This window comes from Haliotis cracherodii, unplaced genomic scaffold (genome assembly GCF_022045235.1).
Source record: "Haliotis cracherodii isolate W230 unplaced genomic scaffold, xgHalCrac1.p SCAF_22, whole genome shotgun sequence".
Taxonomy (NCBI): Eukaryota; Metazoa; Mollusca; class Gastropoda; order Lepetellida; family Haliotidae; genus Haliotis; species Haliotis cracherodii.
In genome coordinates this window covers 10,149,442-10,172,020 of record NW_027266278.1, presented here as the reverse complement: position 1 = coordinate 10,172,020, position 22,579 = coordinate 10,149,442, and the positions used below count along the sequence as shown (strand labels likewise).

Genomic DNA, 22,579 nt, shown 5'->3' with positions numbered 1-22,579 from the left:
AGATTTGGCCTGATTATTTTTCTTGGTTTGTCAGCATCGTACCCGTTGGTTGCATCACGTTGGCCCTTCTCCCATATTAAGCGGGCACGTCATGATGTAACTGTAATGAACGTGGTACCAAACCAAAGTTAACAACAAGATCCGGGGCAGAATAGGTCTTCAGCAACCCATGCTGGCCGTAAAAGGCGACTATGCTTGTCTGACTGGGTTGATGCATGTCATCGTATCCCAATTTGTCGGAATGATTTTCATGATGTCAATCACTGGATTGTCTGGTCAAGACTCGATTATTCGATCATATAGCTGGAATATTGCTGAGTGCGGCGTTAACAAACAATCAATCAAACAAACCAACAAACAAACAAACATTATGTTTTGGTTGTATGACTTTAATATTTTTTTTATACACAGGGCATCAAAATGTATTTCGTTTTTATAGGAAAGCAATTATTTACCAATTTTCTTTTATTGTCAATTAAAAAAAAGCTAAAAGTTAATTGTAATTTTGATTAACCAGTACCGAGACAAAATTAAGGATATCATTAATAATAAAACCTAACAAATGAATATTAATTCCGACCCATTACTTGAACAAACGTTCTAAATGATCCCACATTGCAAGGATAAAACAAACATTATTTTAAAGTTATCTTCCTTTGTGTGGTTTTTTTTTGTTATTATCTCTTGTAGCTGCGTGGCTCTACATATATGGATATCTTGCAGCGTCATCCGATACATGCCTCAGATGCTGAATAAAAGATGTAGATCGTCTGTACTGTAGTGAGTGTAATTCTAGGTGTGCGAGTGGGTGCGTGCATCTGTGAGTAACTATTCCAGCAATGTCACGACGAAATTATAAATATAGTTTAGTCAGTAGAACTCTTCGTAAAACTTTGATGGCCTTCTGTCTATCAGGCTTGGCTGAATGTAGATCTGAAATGGAAAATGGCCAAGGAGCAGTAGTTCGGAGTGTCATTAAAATTTATGTGACGTTGCTGTGAGCCTCTTTGCAAACAATGCAAACTCTCAATCAATTGCAACGATCTAACCAACAGCGTAAAGTTAGTTCAACTGATAGTTTGACCGCTGTCTATGAAATCTTGCCTGAATAGTCCTCGTCACTTCATGTAACTATGGTCATCACTGAGCAGCATTTCTCTTGTCCTCATGTCAATCTCGTCCCTTCCCTGTCCAATCTCGCCACCGAGTGCTGGCCGCCACTCCTCCCTGGGTTTGGTTGCTCGGATCAGCCTCTGTAAACATGCTTTGTACTGTCATTACTATCACTTTTGTCATATAAAGATTTTATAAAGACGTTTATGTCACTGCCTTATGGCACACATGTTCAACTGTGGAAGGACTAGCCATTGCCTTATTCACAACACATAGGTTTCAGGGCAAATATGTTGTTGTTGTTTTCTTGTTGGACAATTATTATTCAACAAATCACAGCATCCCCGAGTGTTAATGGCCACTCACTAAGCTGACTAATAAAGGATGATATCACGGTTGCTAAAGACCGGCTGACATACATTGCTTCATAAATGTAGAGGCTGCAGCCTAAAGCGTACGTTCGTCGCGTCGAATGCCCTGTTTTCAATTCCCCTATTGGTACAATGTGTGAAGCCCCGCTCTGGTATGGTCCACTGCAGGAATATTGCTAAAAGCAGCGTAAAACAATAGATCTACGTGACCTGTCAGGATGCTGTTTCTCCTTTGATGGCAAAGTCACGAATATGACGACTTTGGCGTACTCGTGGTCTGAATGTCCCGTTTGTTCGCGTGCATGGATTTTCCTTTTCGCACTTACCTCTTTCAAATGGGTTTGACAGTAGAGGACACTTACCTCTTTCAACGAACCATCTGTTTCATTCCAGATGGCAAGCACCATGCCCACCGGGATTGGCAGTAGAGGACACTTACCTCTTTCAACGAACCATCTGTTTCATTCCAGATGGCAAGCACCATGCCCACCGAGATTGGCAGTAAAGGACACTTACCTCTTTCAACGAACCATCTGTTTCATTCCAGATGGCAAGCACCATGCCCATCGGGATTGGCAGTAGAGGACACGTGGCTATCAGCCAACCAATCGCCTGTGCCCAAGAAGGAAAATTCTTTCCGCCAAGAGGTACTGGGGACATGTTGGTAAGTCCAGCAATAAGCAGAATCTGTACAAGAAACAACGACATATAAGTTCTCTATCGCACAAATAGTTGGCAGCACAATAGAGAAAATAGAATTGTTATTGTTTCATCATTTGTTGTACATCTGGCCACGATCTGAGGCCAACTACCAGCTCGACAGGCGTTTGCATTATATCCCCACGTATTTTTTAATGCGTCCAAACTTTCCCATCAGAAACATACAGTGAAAAGAAGGACTCGAGGATCCAACCTGTGAGGTTGTCTGACTGGACTGAAGCCGCATTCTCTAACGGGGTCTGAAGGACCGGAAGAAAATAAGGACACGCGGCCGGTCAGATAACGTCAAGGGTTTCGTGCTGGGGTTGTTTTTGCATATGACTTCACCAAGTGTAATGAATATCGTCGTTTTTTTAATTTCAGCTTAATGCAGTCTTCTATTCTATTGCAATTAGATTTCAGTCATCAGCAATATCAGTGAAATGGCATTTGACACTCGCAGTCAAAAGCGTCTCGTGTTGTAATTAAAATAGTTCAGGGCACAACTGTACTTTATTACACTACACATAGTGTCACTAACATCTGTCATAAGCGCGTGGTCGAGGAATCTAATTCCGTCGACGGCGAAACACATTTAGCAGCCCCAATGGTGGTCAGCCGTCAAGAGTACTCACGAAGACGAACAGAGGAGTGACGACGAGCCACATGGGCTTCCATACAGGAGACACTCGGTATCCAATCATCATCGTCAGATCATCATACAGGCGATTTACACCTGCATATAAGAAGACGGTTTGGGATTTACCAAAGAATCACCTCATCACAGCTTAGCGGCGGAGTATGGGGATAAAACAGATCATGGAATCATTTGCTGACGAGGTTAGCGTTTGTGAAGAAAGATATGTGATTTCGATATATGGCCGCAGACATCATCTACTCTTTATTGTTAAACGATTATGATGAGTGAGTGAGTATGGTTTTACGCCGCTGTTAGCAACATTCCAGCAATATCACGGCGGGGGACACCAGAAATGGTCTTCACACATTGTGAATGTCGGGAATCGAACTAGGGTCTTCGGCGTGACGAGCGAACGCTTTAACCACTAGGCTACCCGACCGCCCCCGACTATGATGACATCACGCTAATATTTTTGCAGTTGGTTCCTTGTCAGGATTTCACTGACCATTCTCAACTGCATTTTGTGCAAGTAAAACTGACGCAACTGGTGGCAATTATGCACAGAGGTACAGAGGAATTATATATCAATCATAACATGGTTTAAATCGGATAGTAACTAGTTGTTATGTACAGCTGACTGGACTTGATACACAAGGTGTGTTACAAATCAACTTAAGTATAAGTTGCCAGTCTAAATAGATTAACGGATATCGGATCAAACTACATTGTTAGGTGGACCGCCTCCGTGGTCTTGTGGTAGAGCGTCCGCCCGGAGAGCGGAAGGTCCGGGATTCGATCCCCGACCGACGTTAAAAGATGGTACTTGTTATTACCCTGTCTGGCGCTCGGCATTAAGGGGCTAAAACAAGGACTGGTCGGCTCGGAGTCAGTATACTGAGTCTGAGTGGGGTATTCATGTTAAACTGCGGCATGATATCTCACTGTGATAGCACTATAAATCGGCATCAGTCCGGACTAGTACAAGCAGCCACACACACACATGCATGCACATCTCTTTATAAGTGCAATAATCTTGGATGCGACGTTAAACCCAATTTCATCTCACCTCACATGTTAGGTGACCGGATTTGTCCTGAACAGCTGTTCATCGACTTCTGATGAACTCTGATTATATCTCAGAAAATATCTCACGTTTAAGCGTGGACGTCACAGTAGAAAACCTCCGCTTGGGTAGTTTTCACCCAAAGCGGCAAGCCAAGGCTATAAAGTGTGTTTTTTTAGAACTTAATCCGATACCATGGATTAGCATTTTAGCAATAAGACCATCGTGATAAGATGCAGCGTTTCCACTTCGAATCCCGGTTCTTCTCGATTATGTTTCTAGGTTTGTCAGCACCATACCTGGCTTTTGGGTTTCATTGAAGTGGTAAACGTCAGAGATCAGCATCACTTCGGGCTTTCCACCCACGTATAGCTGACACGCCGCGATATAACTGGAATACTGTTAAAAACGGCTGTCACTCACATGCTCACAAATAAGATGCTATAAAATTTATTCCTGACAGACTGGCGTACCATATATCCACGCTAGAACCAACATTTCCGACATCGCCAGCACCACGAGTGAAAAACTCCCGATGTACCAGTCCAGTAGCGTCAGCACGTAGATACCTCCCTGTAGGGATAACATATCAAGCGAGGTAAGAGACCGCATGTGCATGTAATTGGTAGTTTGTATCATGGTGTATCAGCTTGGTTCATGTTCTACACGTTTACCATTTCTTGTACCCACGTGCACGGGTTTGACAAATGTAGAATCACTATCAGGGTGAATCTGAGTTTAGAACTATTGGTCATGGGATTCTGGCACGCATACCTTTTCACAGCCTTTGGCGATTGGACTACCTGTTCTTCTTAACAGGAGGGGGCACGGGTGGCCCAGTCGTCTAAGGCGGCGATTCGCTGTGCAGAGTTGCGTCCCTTGGCCACGCCAGAAACCTATGATTGTGGGTTCGAATCCCGGTTCGCCCCGATTATGTTTTTAGGTTTGTCAGCACCATACCCGTGCTCGTGGGTTTCACAGAAGTGGTAAACGTCTGAGACCTGCATCACTTCGGGCTTTCCTCCCACATTAAGCTGACACGCCCCGATATAACTGAAATACTGTTCAAAGCGGCGTTAAACCCAACTCACTCACTCACTCGTCTTAACAGGATGAACCGTGAACAGCATGCTAATGCCCATAAGGAGTGAAGGTCTGAAATTGGTGAACATGATTTGACAACTTTAGTTTGCCAGAGCAATCTCTGCGTTTCGGTTCAATCCGATGCTGTAGTATATAACCAAACAGATGTAATACTAGTATACTAGACCCGTGAAGACCCTGGGTAGAATAGGTATTCAGCAACCCGTGTTTGCTGTGAAAGGCAACTATGCTTGTCGTAAAAGGCGACTAACGGGATCAGGTGATCAGGCTCGCTGGCTTGGTTGGTGCATGTCATCGTATCCCAATTGAGTGGATGTCAATCACTGGATTGTATGGTCCAGTCATATAGCTGGAATGCTGCTGGAAGCGGCATTAAAAAACAAATGAACAAACAAACAAATAAGTAGTATACAATGAAGTGAGTGTGGCAATTATACCAGGGCAGAATGTGCCCGACTGAGGGATGGAGCTCTTCATGGTGTGGTTTGAATCATATGTGCAAGGAAACACACTGAGCAATTCGTTGCAAATATATAGGGGATAGTTCATGTGTCGAGCAAAATATCATTTTTCTTTCATCGAGTGGCTATGCCACTCATGAAAATATCTCCTGTACCCCGTCATGAGATGAGAGGAACATGATTTTTACTCGACACATGATATATCCTATTTATCATATATTATTTGCGTCGTTGTCTTGCGGAAAATTAAATTATTTCATTACAAACGTGAAACTTTGAAACGTAATTTCTCCCTACCAATTTCACCCTACACCACCCTATATGTTTGCGACTTAAAAAGTTTCGTGGTTGTAAAATCTTAAAAATATAAACAAAAGTAACAAAAAATATTTAGGATCACGAAAATTCTTGATAATACGTATAGATAATATAAAAAAACATTCTTGAAATCTACGAGACTGCTGTTGGAAGCAAAAGAATAGACGCTGGTCAAGTAACAAAAATGGCGGTTTGCAAAATGAACGGTCTCCATTGACGAGTTAAATGAAAGAAATACAGTTTATAACTAATCATTTTCAAGAGAATATCTGTCATTATTTTGCCTTGTCAATGTGGAACTAACGTTGAAAAGAAGTCACTAGTTTGTTTACGGCCCAGACACTTACGATATAGGAAGACAATTTGCGGGGAGGGTACTCTTGAATGACAATAGTTCCTTCAAAGTGTTATGTTCACTGCGATGGAAATATCACAGTCCTTCACACTGAAGTATATAATATAGAAGTATATCTCTGTACTTACTTGAGTAACGCAAGACAGCCCTAGAATAAACCCAGTCAAACACACGGCAGCTGTAACCAGGAGCTTCCGGTGTCCGAGGGTTCTTGGGAAGGCATCGGTGATGGCGCTAACCATCGTCTGGACGTGGACGAACTGACAGAGAATTTTCTTTATAATTAAAGCATTGAAGTGTGCTGGTGAATTGGGTTTAACCCCTTGGTTTAACCCACAGGGACATATATGTCCTTTCTCTTCAACCCACACTTTGAAGTTGAATAACACCCAAAATACATCACGCACACCAACACACTTCACAGTTGTCAGTGAGGTGAGAACTTGTATGTACTGCAATATCATTATCAGTCATTTCAGACAAAGCAAAGTGTAAATGGCTTCTGAAAATTTCACGGCGTAATTTCATGTATTTTCAAAAATCTAAATATCGGATATTTTAATTGGAGAATTCATTCACTATATAATCGCCCATTAGTCATCATGGGTAGATGTGGCATATTTCAAATCACCAGTAATCTTTCTGAAACGTTGCCAATACCCCTAGATAGCTATCATGTTTTAGAAACTACGTTAACACGAACACCGAAGTGAACTTTCAACCATATTGGATAGGTTTACAAAATCATGTCTGGTGTATGGCGGTTATGAGACTCGTGTTTGGCCACATACATACTACTCAAAAGAAGTTAAGGATTCTTTCACATTACTATAGTTAATCTCTCATGTCATGACAGATTAACTTTACCATTATGAAAGAATCGGGTGATCCTTAACTTCTTTTGAGTAGTATATTTGTTATGTGGCAGTGTTTGTTGTAGGGTTATTAGCGATGATTGATAGTCGTAGAAAAATGAAGCTCTCCTAAAATGTCAAGTGACAAATACGGGATATTCCTGCAGTAACCTGTACAATAGGCCCATTATTGTTTTACTGATGCCAAACATTTGATATATTTCATTGCCCCTTATGCTTGTAATCATATGTGTTTCAGTGAAGCCTGTTAATTATTCATTGTTCTTGTGTGGATATGTACTGAATTTACAGTTTAGTTCTGTAGATATCTAGGGTAACCTTCGTGTTTCGACTTTGGGATCAACACTTAGCATATTTCAAATATCAGTTGCGATACATACATCCCCAAAATCCTTGAGCTGGAATATTGCTAAAAGCGAAGTAAAACCATACTCACTCACTTCTCAGCGTTCAGCGTCAAGGGCCTAGTTAAATCATTCCAGAAATAATATCCTGGACATTCAGATGAACTTACATAATATGACATGTCGCTTGTCAGCGTAATGCGCGATTCTACAGCTTTTACACTTGTCACAGCTACTTACTCATCGGCAAGTGTTTTACCTGACTGTCAAGTCCCACTGTAAACAGCATCAGGAAGAAGAGACAGGACCACAACTGCGGCAACGGCATTGTCGTCACAGCATCGGGATACGCCATAAACGCAAGACCAGGCCCTGAAATCATGAAGCACAAGAAATTGGTGTTGAGTCAAATGAGGTCAGACAGAACGAGTGTCTAGGTATAGCGAGAACAACGGGCGAGATGACACCGGGCCCTATTCTTTCAAATGTTCCATTTGACGCTGATAAAGTATAGCCAAGAGTGATCGACCTGTGATTGAGCACAGTAAAATATTCGCTTTCCGCGAATAGCATACGCATGTATTCAGTGGACATTTCACGCAAACGAAATATTGCACTTTTCACTTAAACCCGCAGCCCTGATGACCGTGTAAGGGTACATGTAACTCTAGTGGCACTGTTAATAAAAGTAGTGTTTGCGTAGGGTATAGTCTTATAATTGTATTACACGTGACCACAATGACAACCACTTACTGGATCAGTGCCTAACTGAAGAGGACAAACTCACTCTGCAAAATCAGTGATATATTAGTTCGGAACGTATGTATTGAGATATGAACTTTGATAACTTCAGCATTAGAAATAACCCACCCACCTTCTTTGACGACCTCCGAGATCGGCAGGTTGGATTGGTTGGCCATGAAGCCCAGAAACACGAAGATGATGAACCCTGCAAACCAGCTGGTGAGACAGTCCAACACAGGGAACATCAAAGCATCTCTGGGACAGAAGCAAATTGAAAGAGTTCGGTTAAACTGGCATCTCTATAATGTGCATCTGGTAAGTGAAATGTTGTTTCGCCTGTATTTGCACTCTGCCCTCTCTTATCTCATGCAATGCCTGATTAGTGAGATATATAATTCGTCTTTTCTCTATGACATAAATAATCCAATGGGATATTAAATTAAGGTGCAATGTTTATAGCAAAGCAGACAAAAAATGACGAGATTCCAGTCGGAGGAATACATACTGTGGTATGACATTAATCGGGTGATTGTATAATTTATGCACATAACTTGACACGCCTACAAAGTTAGTAGCCAATCAACGGTAAATTAAGATCAAATCAATGTTTATAGGACCAATCAAGCAAGGCAAGATACTATAGGAGAACTGCAAACGTCAGACTGTAACGAACCGGAACAAATATGTCCGGGAGAAGGCGGCTGTTTCCAGTGACATGATTAGTTACCGCCAGATACAAACAATAGTTCCCTGAGAACGGGAAGACACAGTTGAAAAAATACTAGCAAGAAATGAAACCCGAAGACATGAAAGTTATGGAACACAGGCGAGCGATCCTGCACGTTTGCTGTTTCATTCTTTCTCGGCCTTCGGTCTCAAAGGGATGTTTGGGCAATGAATATGCACGAGTTTCGCTAAATGTTCTGTGCATGACGATGCACGTGAGCTGAAAGGGAATTCCCTCGACTGTAATATTTGGATTCCCCAACATTCCGTAGTAATAAAAGTAGTCCGCCTCGGTGGGCGTGGCTAACTTTTTAACACTCATTGGGAATTGACTGTAATAACACGCGACCAATTCAGTTAATCAGAAAGCAGGAATTTCAATGAACACAACGAAAGAAGATTTAATCATTGTCCACTGACCTATACATTTACAGTGTAAATGTACTAATTGACATAAAAAAAAAGTTGAAAAAAGGGTCTTTCTTTTGCACACTGGTGAAACCCACGGGTAGGGGTATATTGTTGAAATTTTAAAGCATGGAAACATAATATGGCCGAACTGGGATTCGAATCCACGACCATTCATTTCTGGTATGCATGAGAAAATAAGTTCTAATAAGCTAATTGGTGTGTTTTAGATGAATTGTCTACCTTCCTAGTGTAACCCGTATAAATGAATATTAAAGGAACAGAGAGCAATTCCCTGTGAAAGTACAATTCATACCTGTAACAGTTATTGTGAAATCTGTTGTAGCTAGACAGGGTAACTATTCCTCCGTTGCCAATACCCACAGAGTAGAACATCTGGACAGCAGCATTACGCCATACCTGGGAGGAATAGTTCAGCAATAGTTCATTTGTTTTAAACCTCTTTTTAGTTCACTGTGAGAATTGGACAAGGCGTTGTTCAAAGTGTTGGCTACAAGTAGAGATAGATTGATAGAATATGAATCAATACTTATTCAAAGAAAGAACTGCAATAGGTTGTTCCGCTAACACAGCTCACCTTCGCATCCATGAGTTTCGTCCACTGTGGTATAGAATAGTACTTGATTCCTTCTACAGCACCCGGAAGTAGCAATCCACGCACAAGCATAGCTATCAGAATCAGATACGGAACGGTTGCCGCAACATACACAACCTAAAATAATTACAGCAATAATTGACATTGAAGTAGTGAGTGAGTTTATTTTGACGCGGTATTCAACAGTATTTCAGTTATATCTTGGGGTGTCAGTTTGGCGTGAGCTAAACGTCCTACCTGGACGGAACACATGAAGATGGACGAACTACGAAGTTACGTTATTATCATATTAATAAGACGAAGGGGCCATTTCATGGTAGCCTCACTGAGCTATGGCTTCCAAGACGCGACACAACAGCCCAAGGTCACTCACACAGTAGCAACGAGCTCAGTCTGGGTAAAAAACATGAAATGGTGGAAATGTTGTATTAGAACAAAAAACAATAAAATGCTGCATGTCCGGAGAAAAGTATTGTAAGTTTTGAAGGAGTAGCCGAAGATATGTTTTGTCAAAAATGTCTCACAAGATTATTGTTGATTGGTCAATATTCGTATTCTACAGGGGTATTATGTACATTGATGTAGAAGAGTTATTTGGTGGTGGATTTTAAGTTCAAAATTATTAATTTAGTGTTCCCAAGATAAATGAATACTTCCCACAAGCCAATAATGGTCCACAGTCCATACAGAGCCTCATAGTTATTGTAAGATGGCATATTTCATTGGCTACACGTTTCTGTAAACCAAGTAGAACCAGTTTGATTGGCTTGGTAATGCACATGTGTTTTGTGCTGTGAGCATGCTACATGAATGATCACCTTGCTGGTGACATCAGGAGTCGGAACAACATTTTTTCTTGCTGGGAATGTGAAAACATTACTTCAAGTTAGTTTAGTTCGTTTACGAAAAGTTATTTTATAAAACATATAAACATGAATAAATACTGTCGTATTGTTTTATCCTTTATAACGGTAGTTTAATTGTTCATGTAATTTGGTAATAACTGAAGTTTGAACATTTTAAGTGTGTAGTTGTGTACAAAATAACTGTTGATAGTAAACGTTTTGCAGTTTTCTCTATGAAGTTATTTATTTTACCTTTGTTTGTATTTGATATGCTGTAGGTTGGATAAATGGCAGTCGTTATAACCGTAGTTACTGTATTTCTGTCATTTAATTCATAACAATTTTGGTTATAGTACAAAAAGATTTTGGTAATATAAATTGTAATTAAGCAGTCACCTGCCATTTACCCCCCTTTGTTAGTGTTTTGTATCTTGTAATGTTATTTTGATATTAAGTTATTTTGTATGTTCTGTACCAGAGTAATGTGCAACCAACGGTATGATTGCAGGTAACTGACTATGCCAGTTACAGTTGGTATATAGATTATTATATTCGATGTGATAATGTTGACATGATCGATGCCACCACGAGGTCGAATAGTAATAAGGAACTTAGCCCAACACGTCGGGTCGTGTCGTCATTGATTAATGCATCCATTACATTGAGATACACTGGTAAGAATGTGATGTAAAGAGGGAATAAGGTCCCTCCTAAATATCATTCTTGTATCATGTTGGTAAACATATTTCCAAATGTAGAAGCCTGCAGTGTTGGAGAGTCTTCAGATTCTCCGAAAAGATCTTGGTGGATTCGACGAGGCAGCGCTTCCATGGAGAAGTCCAATTCGCTGTCTGGGCTGCGTGTAGAGGGGGAAATGGCCCTGAGCTGATGATGAGCCCAACCAGCCTAGGATCACCCAAACCCTCTTTGCTGCATTATTTATTTTAATTTGTAGAATTATAATTATGTTGACGATATGGATAATCATTGCTGCTGCATACTGGTCAAGGAGTTTTCGGGAGAATTTCTGCTTGATGTCGGGCAGTCTGTTCCCCAAGACAATTCTTGTTGGAATCTATGAACGCACAAGGTAATGGGTAAAGTCCTTTGTCAGCAGGTGAATCCTGAATATTGGAATCTCCATCATGATTAGTTCACTGAGGCTGAGGTAGCAGAGCTCGTCCGGAAACACTACCGGACAGCAGCACCTCAGTTTTTCTGTCATTCCCTTCCACTGATTTACCCAACTGAATTAGAATTTTATGAGATTCTCGTCTGTTTCATATCGATATGTTTGAATAAAAGTTCAGAGTAGCAAAACACTCTCCACAAGAATGTATGACATGAGGGTTGACTTCAACTTTCAACTTTACTTTTTGTAGAACACTATTCCAGCAAATACAGCCTTTGGTGTCTACAAGATTTGAAGTACATTCAAGCTTTCTCTTTCTGCCTATATTTCAAAGGTGCTCAAAAGTTGTTTGATCAAGTTCCAACATTCAAGGCCTAACCCAAGCTTTCAAAAGGTTATATTCTAGTTATGGTGGACATTTCAAAATTTCAAAATGATGCAATTTTCTATTTTAACAATTGGTGAACAATTGACTTCCTCTTGCATGTGTTTGTGAAGGGTTCCACCTGTGGGACAGGATGCATTCTCACCTTTTCGAGAACATCTGGTATCATCACTATTTGCAGTAATTCCCAAACACATTATCACAACATAGTTGAAATCGTACAACCGACTCTGCTCTTGGGGAATATGGGAAGGATTTTGTCGATTTACCGTTTTGAGACATTCAAGATTTTGTGATACTGACACTTTTGTTTGTCTTCAATCCATCAGATGTATCATCATGGAAGAAGCTTTTGAGCAAATGTGTATCCTCAGTAAAATGGTACAGATCAATGCTGTACTTGTCCGCAGCGTCACTGTGTACAACGTGAACAAGGGTGGTCATGGAACCGATCATTTCAAGACACCATACATTAAAGCCATTTCCTCTGTAGCTGGATCCTCCGTGATAACAGACTGACAACTGAATATGTATAACACATCAGTAAATCAACCCTGAAGAATCGGTATCATGTTCTCCTCCTTTCAAGAAGATCTGATGCCCTTTTCTAGAACGAGAATTTGTCTCGGGACATTTTCGGATTCACTAGATTTCGATGACGTGGCGTGACTGTCCCGCATCTGACACAGTCTACACTTATTCTAAAGACAATACCTTCCCCGAGGACTTGATGCCCTTTATAAGACGAGGTACATCGCCAGCCAGGCTCCCAGTAAACACAGAAGTAGCTGCCACCGCATCAGACATAGTATACACTTATTGTAATGACAATACCTTGCCCGAGGACTTGATGCCCTTTATAAGACTGAGGAACACCACCAGCCAGGCTCCCAGTAAACACAAAAGTAGCTGCCACCGGATACTTCCCATTTCTCCGATTCCCGAGGACATCTGAAGCACGTGGTGTCTGAAATACAAACATAAAACATTGCTTTTGCTCTGATTTACTCACAATTCCTTAGGATGCGCAATGAAATATAAAATGACTTTTGATGTTGCATTTTGCCCTGACATACGAGACTGTCAATTGTGCATGAAACCTAGCAGGGGTTTCGCCATTTACTATTCGTTCCCATTGATGTAGTTTGCAATATAATATTTATCTGGGCTTAAATCCATGACGTTAGTTTTTCCTCAATGATAGCTTCCTCTCAGCACATACTATACATATTTGTAGAAATACATTTTTTCGTGCCACTCTTATATGGAAGGACTGCCAGCAAGTCAACTTTGAATTTCGAAATGAATAGATCATCACTCTGTTGTCTGGTTGGGCACCTTGCGGTATCAGTCAGATAGTGAGGTACCTTAGAGGATGCATAGCAAAATGGTGGAAATTAGCAAGAGATTGCATAGGCATGGAAGTTTGACATCGTCATGTGTCAATATTTCAAGTTGATTTGCTCCAGGGTATTGGCAACAATATGCATGTAGGGAAAGCGAGTAGTGCATGCCACTTTTGAAATCTGCTTGCCACGTTTCAGCAGCAGTTTGGGTTATAGGCTAAAACAGGGGATCGGATATTGCTTTTGTCAGTTGATTTCAATGTTGTTATTAACTCGATGTTAAAGGTAACTTGTTAACATTTTGTCTCTTACATTTGTATATACTGGTGTTCTTCTATCCGAAAGAGAAATAGAGAATATGAAAAATGTATTAGATCTATGTGAATTATACCAATCCACGCACCCATACACATAACTATCAAATGGTCGACCCCATACCACAATAAGACACACACCTCCAGTACTCTTCAGAAGGTGTCACTGTCTGGTTGGTTGTCATGTTTACCAACAACTGATTTGAGGTGCTGGGTGTTCCAAGCTCTGATAATGTTGTATTTACAAGAGTTTCATTTTCAAGTAGAGGCAAGTATGATGAATTGGACTTATCAGTCCTGATACGGCAAAGGTCAGTGTTCCACTCGTTGTTGCACGTGCTCCAAGGAAGGACTGTACGGAATGAACCCACGAGGTAGTAGAGGGTCCAGGCGAGGATGACGTTGTAGTAGATGCTGATGATGGCGGTGAGGACAACCATGCCGTAACCTATGCCTGGAACACAGACAAAGTGAGTACATAGGTGGGGTCATCGGGTCATAGCATGTGCCTGGAATACAGATACAGTCTGTACATAGGTGGGGACAACGGGTCATAGCATGTGCCTGGAACACAGATACAGTCTGTACATATGTGGGGACATCGGGTCATAGCATGTGCCTGGAATACAGATACAGTCTGTACATAGGTGGGGTCATCGGGTCATAGCATGTGCCTGGAACACAGATACAGGCTGTACATAGGTGGGGACAACGGGTCATAACATGTGCCTGGAATACAGATACAGTCTGTACATAGGTGGGGACAACGGGTCATAACATGTGCCTGGAACACAGATACAGTCTGTACATGGGTGGGGACAATGGATCATAACATGTGCCTGGAATACAGATACAGTCTGTACATAGGTGGAGACAACGGGTCATAACATGTGCCAGGGACACAGATACAGTCTGTACATATGTCGGGACAACGGGTCATAACATGTGCCTGGAACACAGATACAGTCTGTACATAGGTGGGGACAACGGGTCATAACATGTGCCTGGAACACACAAACAGTCTGTACATATGTGGGGACAACGGGTCATAGCATTTGCCTGGAACACAGATACAGTCTGTACATAGGTGGGGACATCGGGTCATAACATGTGCCTGGAACACAGATACAGTCTGTCCATAGGTGGGGACAACGCGTCATAGCATGTGCCTGGAGCACAGATACAGTCTGTACATAGGTGGGGACAACGGGTCATAACATGTGCCTGGAACACAGATACAGTCTGTACATAGGTGGGGACAACGGGTCATAGCATGTGCCTGGAACACAGATACAGGCTGTACATTGGTGGGGACAACGGGTCATAGCATGTGCCTGGAACACAGATACAGTCTGTACATAGGTGGGGACAACGGGTCATAGCATGTGCCTGGAGCACAGATACAGGCTGTACATTGGTGGGGACAACGGGTCATAGCATGTGCCAGGAACACAGATACAGTCTGTACATAGGTGGGGACAACGGGTCATAGCATGTGCCTGGAACACAGATACAGTCTGTACATATGTGGGGACATCGGGTCATAGCATGTGCCTGGAACACAGATACAGGCTGTACATTGGTGGGGACAACGGGTCATAGCATGTGCCAGGAACACAGATACAGTTTGTACATAGGTGGGGACAACGGGTCATAACATGTGCCTGGAACACAGATACAGTCTGTCCATAGGTGGGGACAACGGGTCATAGCATGTGCCGGGAACAGATACAGTCTGTACACTGGTGGGGACAACGGGTCATAACATGTGCCTGGAACACAGATACAGTCTGTACATAGGTGGGGACAACGGGTCATAGCATGTGCCTGGAGCACAGATACGGTCTGTACATAGGTGGGCACAACGGGTCATAACATGTGCCTGGAACACAGATACAGTCTGTACATAGTTTGGGACAACGGGTCATAGCATGTGCCTGGAACACAGATACAGTCTGTACATAGGTGGGGACAACGGGTCATAACATGTGCCTGGAACAGATACAGTCTGTCCATAGGTGGGGACAACGGGTCATAACATTTGCCTGGAACACAGATACAGGCTGTACATTGGTGGGGACAACGGGTCATAACATGTGCCTGGAATACAGATACAGTCTGTACATAGGTGGGGACAACGGGTCATAGCATGTGCCTGGAACACAGATACAGTCTGTTCATATGTGGGGACAACGGGTCATAGCATGTGCCAGGAACACAGATACAGTCTGTCCATAGGTGGGGACAACGGGTCATAGTATGTGCCTGGAGCACAGATACAGTCTGTACATTGGTGGGGACAACGGGTCATAGTATGTGCCTGGAGCACAGATACAGTCTGTACATAGGTGGGGAGAACGGGTCATAACATGTGCCAGGGATACAGATACACTCTGTACATTGGTGGGGACAACGGGTCATAACATGTGCCGGGAACAGATACAGTCTGTCCATAGGTGGGGACAACGGGTCATAGTATGTGCCTGGAGCACAGATACAGTCTGTACATAGGTGGGGACAACGGGTCATAACATGTGCCTGGAACACAGATACAGTCTGTACATAGTTTGGGACAACGGGTCATAGCATGTGCCTGGAACACAGATACAGTCTGTACATAGGTGGGGACAACGGGTCATAACATGTGCCTGGAACACAGATACAGTCTGTATATAGGTGGGGACAACGGGTCATAGCATGTGCCTGGAACACAGATACAGTCTGTACATATGTGGGGACATCGGGTCATAGCATGTGCCTGGAACACAGATACAGGCTGTACATTGGTGGGGACAACGGGTCATAGCATGTGCCTGGAGCACAGATACAGTCTGTACATAGGTGGGCACAACGGATCATAGCATGTGCCTGGAACACAGATACAGTCTGTACATAGGTGGGGACAACGGATCATAGTATGTGCCTGGAACACAGATACAGTCTGAACATAGGTGGGGACAACGGGTCATAACATGTGCCTGGAATAAGATACAGTATGTACGAAGTTGGGGACAACGGGTTATAGCACGCATTTTACCCATGTGGGGAATCGAACCCGGGTCTTCGGCGTGATGAGCGAACACTTTAACCACTAGGCTACCCCACCGCCCACTTTATGGAAGACAGAGGGATCTAACGCACTCAACCATAACTGAAAAATGGCTGACTTTGTTATAGAATTTGTACTTTACCAAGGACGTGTTGTCCCAGAAATAACATTTGTTACATCTGATCACTTTCGTGTGTGTATCAAAATTATTAAACTGAAAGTGCTATCAATTTAGACAGATTTTATAGTAAAGTAATAATACTTGTTACAAGAAGACTGCCAAGTTGAAATGCGACGCTCAACCCAGAAATCGGTACGCCTTGAAAGCAGGCAGAAAAGTCTAGTTTAGAAACTGTAAGGCAGCAAACTTTCTGAATGAGGTGGTTTGCCCCGGGAGTGATCCACGTCTGTTTCGCTTGTCACATTCAAAAAAGGAAATAAACTTACGTTTTTAATTTGTGTAAGGCTGAAAAGGGCCAATGTCTGTATTTTGGCCCTTTTTGAGGGCGGTCGGATAGCCTAGTGGTTAAAGCGTTCGCTCGTCACGCCGAACACCTGGGTTCGATTCAATTTATGTTAAACTTAATTCAACAAATGTATAGCCTTATTAAAAGATTTCGCCAATGGGCAAATTTCATTTGATCAAAACTCATGTTTTGTATTCGCAAATACATAAAGGTGTGTCAGGAAGAATCAAGACACTAATTCATTTGCTCAAAGTTCATGTTATCATCACTATTTGACAGTGATTCATAAACACATGTTCATGGTGTAGTCAGAATAGTCAAATTTAAAACCAAGTGGTTTTCTAGCTTTTGGAAATACATAATCCTGTGTCTACAAGTATTCTGAACAATTTTTCAACTTATTTCTTCAACTTAATTCAGCTGATGTTTAGCATTATTCAAGTAATTGATTAATGCGAGAAAACGTTTGGTACATGGCCCAGTAAAAATATTCCTTTTTGTTTATAGCTTACTTCTTGGTGGTGTGACAACACAAGGTGTTATGCAGCTAAAGTTTTAGCGCTTTCCAACTTTAAGATTTAAGTATTTTATATATGAAACAAGTGTCACAGAGTATATAAGTAACATCACTTCATGTATGAAGTACATAAACATAAAGCCTTTTTTCAAAAAGTTGAAATTCAAGATTAAATATATCAATGTTTTTACACAATAGGTGAGGTGAGGTAAAATTGAGTTTAACGTCGCGTCCAAGATTATTGCACTTATATAGTGACGTGCATGCACGTGTGTGTTGGTGTATGTGGCTGCTTGTACTAGTCCGGACTGATGCCGATTTATAGTGCTAGCTCACTGAGATACCATGCCGCAGTTTAACATGAATACCCCACTCAAACACAGTATACTGACTCCGAGCCGACCAGTCCTTGCTTTAGCCCCTTAATGCCGAGCGCCAGACAGGGTAACAACAAGTACCATCTTTTAACGTCTTTTGGTATGACGCGGCCGGGGATCGAACCCCGGACCTTCCGCTCTCCGGGCGGACGTTCTACCACTAGACAACGGAGGCGGTCTGCACTTTGACAGGGGTGAAATAAAGGACTAATATGACATACAACTGTACAGCTGCTTTTGTCAACACTTAGGTATAAAAACTTCCACACCATTCCCTAACAATAGGATGAGTCACATTGTATACCAAAGTTGGTCTGTTTATAATGTTTTCTTGTAAATCAATGTTGATCTCATTAATTAGTTATACAAATGTTTATATATGCAGATATACATGTTTCCATCTGAGAATTCATAATAACATTGTTCAGATTTTCCATATTGTACATATACTTATTCCTTTTACATTACGTACCTAATTTTTTTATTCTTAAACAAGGTGCTCGTTCGTTAAGATGGCATGGCATGAAAAAGAAAATACATAAGATATATGTCAAAGAAGAGACGCAACACCCTGATGCCAACGCATGTTGTATAGATTATTCCAAGCATGTATGTGATCAGTGGTCAAAACGTGTGTGTGTGGTCCCTGGGCGAATTGTTTTAATAAGACTAGAAAAATTAAGAAAAAATCAGCTGAATTAGTGTCATGATACTTGTAGACACACCTTCATGTTTTTGAAAAAAAATACATCATTGGATTTCAGATTGAGTTTTGAGTAAATGCAAAATTGGACGTGTTACTGACAATATATAGTGCAGCATAACATACTTAGATTTCACCTTTAAAAAATATGTTCCTTGAGGTAGAATATCAAACCCATATGATGCAGATCCCATGGATCCAGCAAAATCACCAAGAGTGAAAATGCCATTTAAAATTTATTATTTCAAGATTGAGAAACCCATACCTCCAACTGCAGACATTGAGACATGATTGTCGACAGCTATATAGCTGACCACGTTACAACGTAAATGGTAATGCCTGTTATGGCTTTGTCCTGCGTTGACAGAGAAACGTTTTAAGTAAAAAACTACCATGGCTTTGCTTGACTGGACAAGATCCCCCGCCGATACAAAGGCAGTGTAGGGAAGGTTTTCACATATGTTACATTTACTTATTTCAGTACCATTAAGCGACACCTGCATGAGAATTCTAGTTTCAAAGAGAATCCAAAATAGATGCCAAAGCATGCGACCAATGAAAATGGAGTGTCTGGTCCAGCCTCGATTATCTACAGATAGCCGTCATATACCTGGGATATTGCCTAAAAGAAACTCCATTGTGCGTAATAGGCAAATTAACAGTGAAAATTATATCAATGGTTCACTGAAAATCAAAGATGACACCATATGTTCGCGAATAGGGTAATAATGTACCTTCATATTTGAGGAATTGAACCTGGGCCTTCGTCATGTACAAGCTCTTGCTTTCTCCACCGCGGTATAAGAACGGTCCAGTGTGCATTGCAAGGCAAATACTCTATATTGTGGCTGTGGCGCTACATTCACACTATCCACTCTATCACAGGCAATTCCATCCCTACACGTTATAGACATCCTCAATTAGTCAGATGCATACCATGGCGTGTTAGCAGAGTCCACTCCCCCCCCCCCCCCCCCCCCCCCCCCCCCATACCATGGAAGAATATGCCACATGTATAAACAACAGAGGGACACTGACCTTGAAACAAAGGGCAGATAATCCACACTCTTCCTGGTCCGAGGTTGGAGTACTGAGAGTACATCAGCTCCAACAAGATGGCGGGCATCCCGCACACAAACATGGACAGGAAGTAGGGGATCAGGAAGGCAGCTGCCAGGAATTATAAAACACAAAAACATACAGACTTTTTTATATATTTTTTCTTGCGTAATATATAAGTGGATTTCAGTGAACACTGCATAATGCTCCTCGAACGGGATAGCCCAACAGAGACACTTACCATAAACAAGTTTAGTTCAACGTAACGTAATAACCAAGTCTGGACCAGTAAACAACCAGGGGTAATATTATGAGTCTCGATCCACGCCGTCGCGGTACAATGACACGCAATCAATAAAATCACCGAGCCAAACCATCCGATCCGTTACGTCGCCTCTCACGACCAGCATAGGTAGCTGGAGACCTCGTCTGACCCGGAATCTACGTGGCGTATGCTCCACAGTAAACACTTCTGTACACCTTGTATAAACTTGTGTTCTCTAATTTCATTCTCAACAGCATATTCCGGGACCAGTTCCTAAGTTCCAGATTCAGATTAAAAATGTGAGCAATATGGTACCACACATGACATTTATAACAATCGTTCAAATGCTAATGCAAATGCAGCAGCGTTGATTTAATACCAGAGACACTCACCACCTCCACTGTGAAAGCAGATGTAGGGGAACCTCCATATATTTCCCAGGCCAACCATAGAACCGATCACAGAGAACAGGAACTCCAGCCAGTTGGACCAGTTCCCTCGGGGTTCAGACATTGTTATTGACTGTTTCTGCTTAACAGAAAAAGGACTCGAAAATGTTCACCATGTGATCTGCCCCTCACTTTTCATAACTCGCTTTTGTCCTAATGTTTTCTAAAAACAAGACTACAGAGTGTGCCATTTCCAGTGCACATCATCAGGAATATGACGACTTTCGTGCTTTGAATCCAGTCACAATGATGGTGCAACATACTAACAAGTTCACAGTCTGACAGTGAGGCATGATCTGCAGGCCAAAAATTATGACCAGACACGCGATTGACGTGCACTGAATTCACCAGTCCGATAAACGTACACATAAAATACATATACATATAATACAACAAAAGTTCCTGTGACACCAATATTTTAGTGTATTTTTCAAACAAGTAAAGTTTGGTTTCCAATATTGAAGTTCATGTATGGAATCAAGTCACAAAAACGCAACTGCTACAGAAAAGCATGCATTCCATGCAAAAGTTGACTTTTATGCATGCCCCTGCATTTCACTGACCGAGAATGGGTGTAAAAATATGTGCGTTAACTGGATTCCATATGCATTGTTTAGCATCGTGCTGATAACAAACACTCAAAAATCAACAAAATTATTCAACATTACGAAATGCCACGCCTGTCCGAAAATGAGCGTCTGCGAGCATTGGTATGCTTGAAGCAGGATCGAGTCAACGTGAGCTGGCAAGCCAATTTAACGTCACAGAAACACCATTTGACAACGTTGGCAACAGACGAATGCAGTCAGAGACCATACTCGGAGTGGCAGGCCACGCGAAACCAATAATCGACAAGACAACTGGATTCGAACAACGCACCTTCGAAATCGATTCCAGCCAGCAACAGTGACTGCAAGAAGCATCCCTGGACTTCGACGAATATCTTCACAAACCGTACATATACACCTCAGATGTGCAGGGATTGTCGCCAGAAGACCCACCAGACCCTCCATTTTGACAGGAAACCACCGTCAAGCACGTCTACAGTGGTGCAGACAGCGTCTACGCTGGACGGCCATGCAGTTCTATTCACTGACGAGTCTCGTTTTCACCTCAGCCACAGCGATGGTCGGATTCGAGTGTACCGACGTGGTGAACGTACGTCAATCATTGTGTCATGGAAGAAGATCGGCTCGGGGGCGGCGGCGTTATGGTATGGGGTGGGATTACAGCAAGACAGAGGACCCGTTTGATAGTGGTAGAGGGGAATCTCAATGAGATTATCGGCCTTGTTGTTCCACCATTTTTACGTCGTCATGGCCCAGGAATTACCTTTCAACATGACAACGCCCGGCCTCATATTGCTCGACTTGTTCAGGATTCTCTTCAACAAAACAACGTGAATGTCATCCCCTGGCCGGCTCGCTCCCCTAATCTCTCACCAATCGAGCACATGTGGGATGAGATTGATCGGCGCATTCGACGTCAAACACGTGTTCCACAGACAGTCCAGGAACTTCGACACATGCTCCAGCAGATATGGACAGATATCCCACAGGACTTTGTGCGACGCTTAGTCCATTCCATGAGACGAAGATGTGATGCTCGCATCGCAACCAGAGGTGGACACACACGCTATTGATTTGTAAATTGACATTTTGGCATGTTCATGTTTTTTATGAAAAGTCAGTGTGGCAAATTAAACCATTTGAACACGTACAGGAGTCTTTTATCTGTTGCAAACCGAAATTGTTTTAGATTTTGTAAAACAACTTAACTTTGCATTAAATCTTTTTCAATGTCACAGGAACTTTTGTTGTTCAGTATAATTGGG

General features: G+C 42.1%; 1 protein-coding gene across 1 annotated transcript; it reads right to left on the bottom strand.

Moving 5' to 3' along the window:
• Positions 1-1,118: 1,118 nt before the first annotated feature.
• LOC139471348 (sodium-dependent proline transporter-like) lies at positions 1,119-20,809 on the bottom strand. The gene is made up of 13 exons (XM_071253668.1): positions 20,689-20,809; positions 20,011-20,142; positions 14,001-14,313; positions 13,034-13,166; positions 9,820-9,954; positions 9,538-9,641; positions 8,218-8,342; positions 7,603-7,715; positions 6,253-6,384; positions 4,360-4,459; positions 2,819-2,919; positions 2,001-2,171; positions 1,119-1,253 (listed from the first exon to the last, which is right to left on the bottom strand). Exons 1-13 carry the CDS (start codon positions 20,807-20,809, stop codon positions 1,119-1,121), a joined length of 1,815 nt encoding a protein of 604 aa, XP_071109769.1.
• Positions 20,810-22,579: the final 1,770 nt, after the last annotated feature.